The sequence below is a fragment of the Cavia porcellus genome, unplaced genomic scaffold, assembly GCF_034190915.1.
Source record: "Cavia porcellus strain 051 isolate PalLab524CR breed Dunkin Hartley unplaced genomic scaffold, mCavPor4.1 scaffold_1, whole genome shotgun sequence".
Lineage (NCBI taxonomy): Eukaryota > Metazoa > Chordata > Mammalia > Rodentia > Caviidae > Cavia > Cavia porcellus.
Genome location: NW_026947484.1, coordinates 95,629,390 through 95,631,314, shown reverse-complemented (window position 1 = coordinate 95,631,314; position 1,925 = coordinate 95,629,390). Strand labels below are relative to the sequence as shown.

Genomic DNA, 1,925 nt, shown 5'->3' with positions numbered 1-1,925 from the left:
CTTCATAAATAATCTACTATTGCAATGGGCAAAATACTACCCAGGGCCATCTTCTATACTGTGATTGGCTTTTCAATTAATATCTCTTGGCTATTTGAGAGCTCTTTGGTTCTCAAGTCCTTTGCTTTCTTCCAGGTCCTTTTCTCTTCTTTTTGATTTTGTAATTTCTGAAGCTTCACAAAACAGTAGAAATTTTCACTGTTTGTATACTTTTTTCCTCACATATACTTTATAAAATAGGAGTTTTAAAAACATTAGATATTAAAACGTTAAATGTACTTAAAGTGACATAGGAAAACTGAAAGGGAGAACTGAAAGTGGGAAATTCCTGTGAAACAGAGAGACCATCCCATATAAATAGACTGCACCCATGGAGGAAGGACACTCACACTGCAGACTTTTGGAGACTTTGCTCCACCGTGCAGGTAACAGACAACACCGTTCCGGTTCTCATCATGGCCAGCAGGTATATCCTCCAAATCGCTCTCCTGCTGTCCTTCACCACATCTCTTTCCTTAAGCTATGACTTGCTTCAACTCCAGCAACAACAACGCAGCAGCAATTCGGCCTGTCTGAAGCTTCTGAGGCAGGTGAAAGGAAAGCCTGAACATTGCCAGCAGGACAGGATGGATTTCAAGTTTCCAGAGGAGATCAAGCAACCACGTCCATTCCAGAAAGAGATGGCTGCTCTTGTCATCCAGGAGATGCTTCAGAACATCTTTGTTATTATCAGAAAAGAATTCGCTACTACTGTGTGGAATAAGACCATTGTGGATGACCTCCTTGATAAACTCCATCAGCAGATGGATCGTCTGAAGTCAACAATCCTGCAGGAAAGACCAGAGGACACAAACATGACCACTCTGCGCCTAAAGAGCTATTACTGGAGGATCAGCAGGTACCTCACTGCCAGGGAGAACAGCATTTGTGCCTGGACAGTAGTCCAAGCAGAACTCATCAGTAAGTTTCCCATCATTAACAGTCTTACAGATTACTTTCAAGACTGAAGATCTGCCAGCCTGTGTCCCTGGGACAGGACAATGCCTTCAGGAATTTTCATTCAGTGACTGGCAACAAATGCACTGCATTTGAAAGGACAATAGAAGAGTTGGAAATAATTTATTAATTTATGAGTTAAGTTATTTGTATTCTTTATTTACATTTTATTACCTTGGAAAATAAATTATTTATGATACAAGGTCAAAATGGAAGTCTCACATTCAATTAGATTTATGTAGTCACTGATGTTAACAACCGCTGAGCAGCTAGTAAATGTTGTTTATAAACATGCCTGCAAAGTTGGAGAGTTTCTGGCCTCTGCCTCAGAGGAATTTTTAAATCTAAGAAAGCTTCATATATTATACCAGGTAAGAAACAGCAAGGGAACTTTATCTTCTGGGAAAATCAGAGTGACATGGACTGTTATGGTATTGGAAGGAAAGGGGCAAACAGGTGTGACAGGAAATAGAATTTGGGGTCCCCACTACTCCTACTTTGTAATTAAGATAGAATTTGGTTGGCTCTCTTGGTAGTCAAAGAAGCAAGTCAGCTCTTGCATTCACTCTGAGCCCTTCTTCTGTTATTGGAGGAATGCCCTCTTTTCAGGGGATTTAAAAATATACCTTTGACTCCAAGTCTAAGGGTAAGAAGTCCCAGGTTTTTCTCTAACACTTAAGTGGTTTTATTTTGCTTTTCATTGCTTAGCCAAGATATGTGAGTTTCACAGAGAAGATGAGTGTATCTGTAGGAGAACAACCTTCTTTATGCCCTGGCAATCTGGCTTTTTTATCCCCAGTTTTCTTAAAAACCAAGTCTGCTCCTGGCACACACAGAATTGGCTGTGTAGCCCACAGAAGTCAGTGGGCCGCCAAGACCCATTGCTGAGACATCTTCAGCATGCTCTAGGCTACTGTAGGTGCTGCCTA

General features: G+C 40.9%; 1 protein-coding gene across 1 annotated transcript; it reads left to right on the top strand.

Moving 5' to 3' along the window:
- Nucleotides 1-380: 380 nt before the first annotated feature.
- On the top strand, nucleotides 381-1,092 carry LOC100734449 (interferon beta). Its single transcript, XM_003472239.4, has one exon. It carries the CDS (start codon nucleotides 456-458, stop codon nucleotides 1,005-1,007), a length of 552 nt encoding a protein of 183 aa, XP_003472287.2. The 5' UTR covers nucleotides 381-455; the 3' UTR covers nucleotides 1,008-1,092.
- The last annotated feature ends 833 nt before the right edge of the window (nucleotides 1,093-1,925 follow it).

Bases quoted from the DNA above. Each gene is read 5' to 3' on its own strand.
- LOC100734449 (XM_003472239.4), top strand. From the start codon at position 456: ATGGCCAGCAGGTATATCCTCCAAATCGCTCTCCTGCTGTCCTTCACC.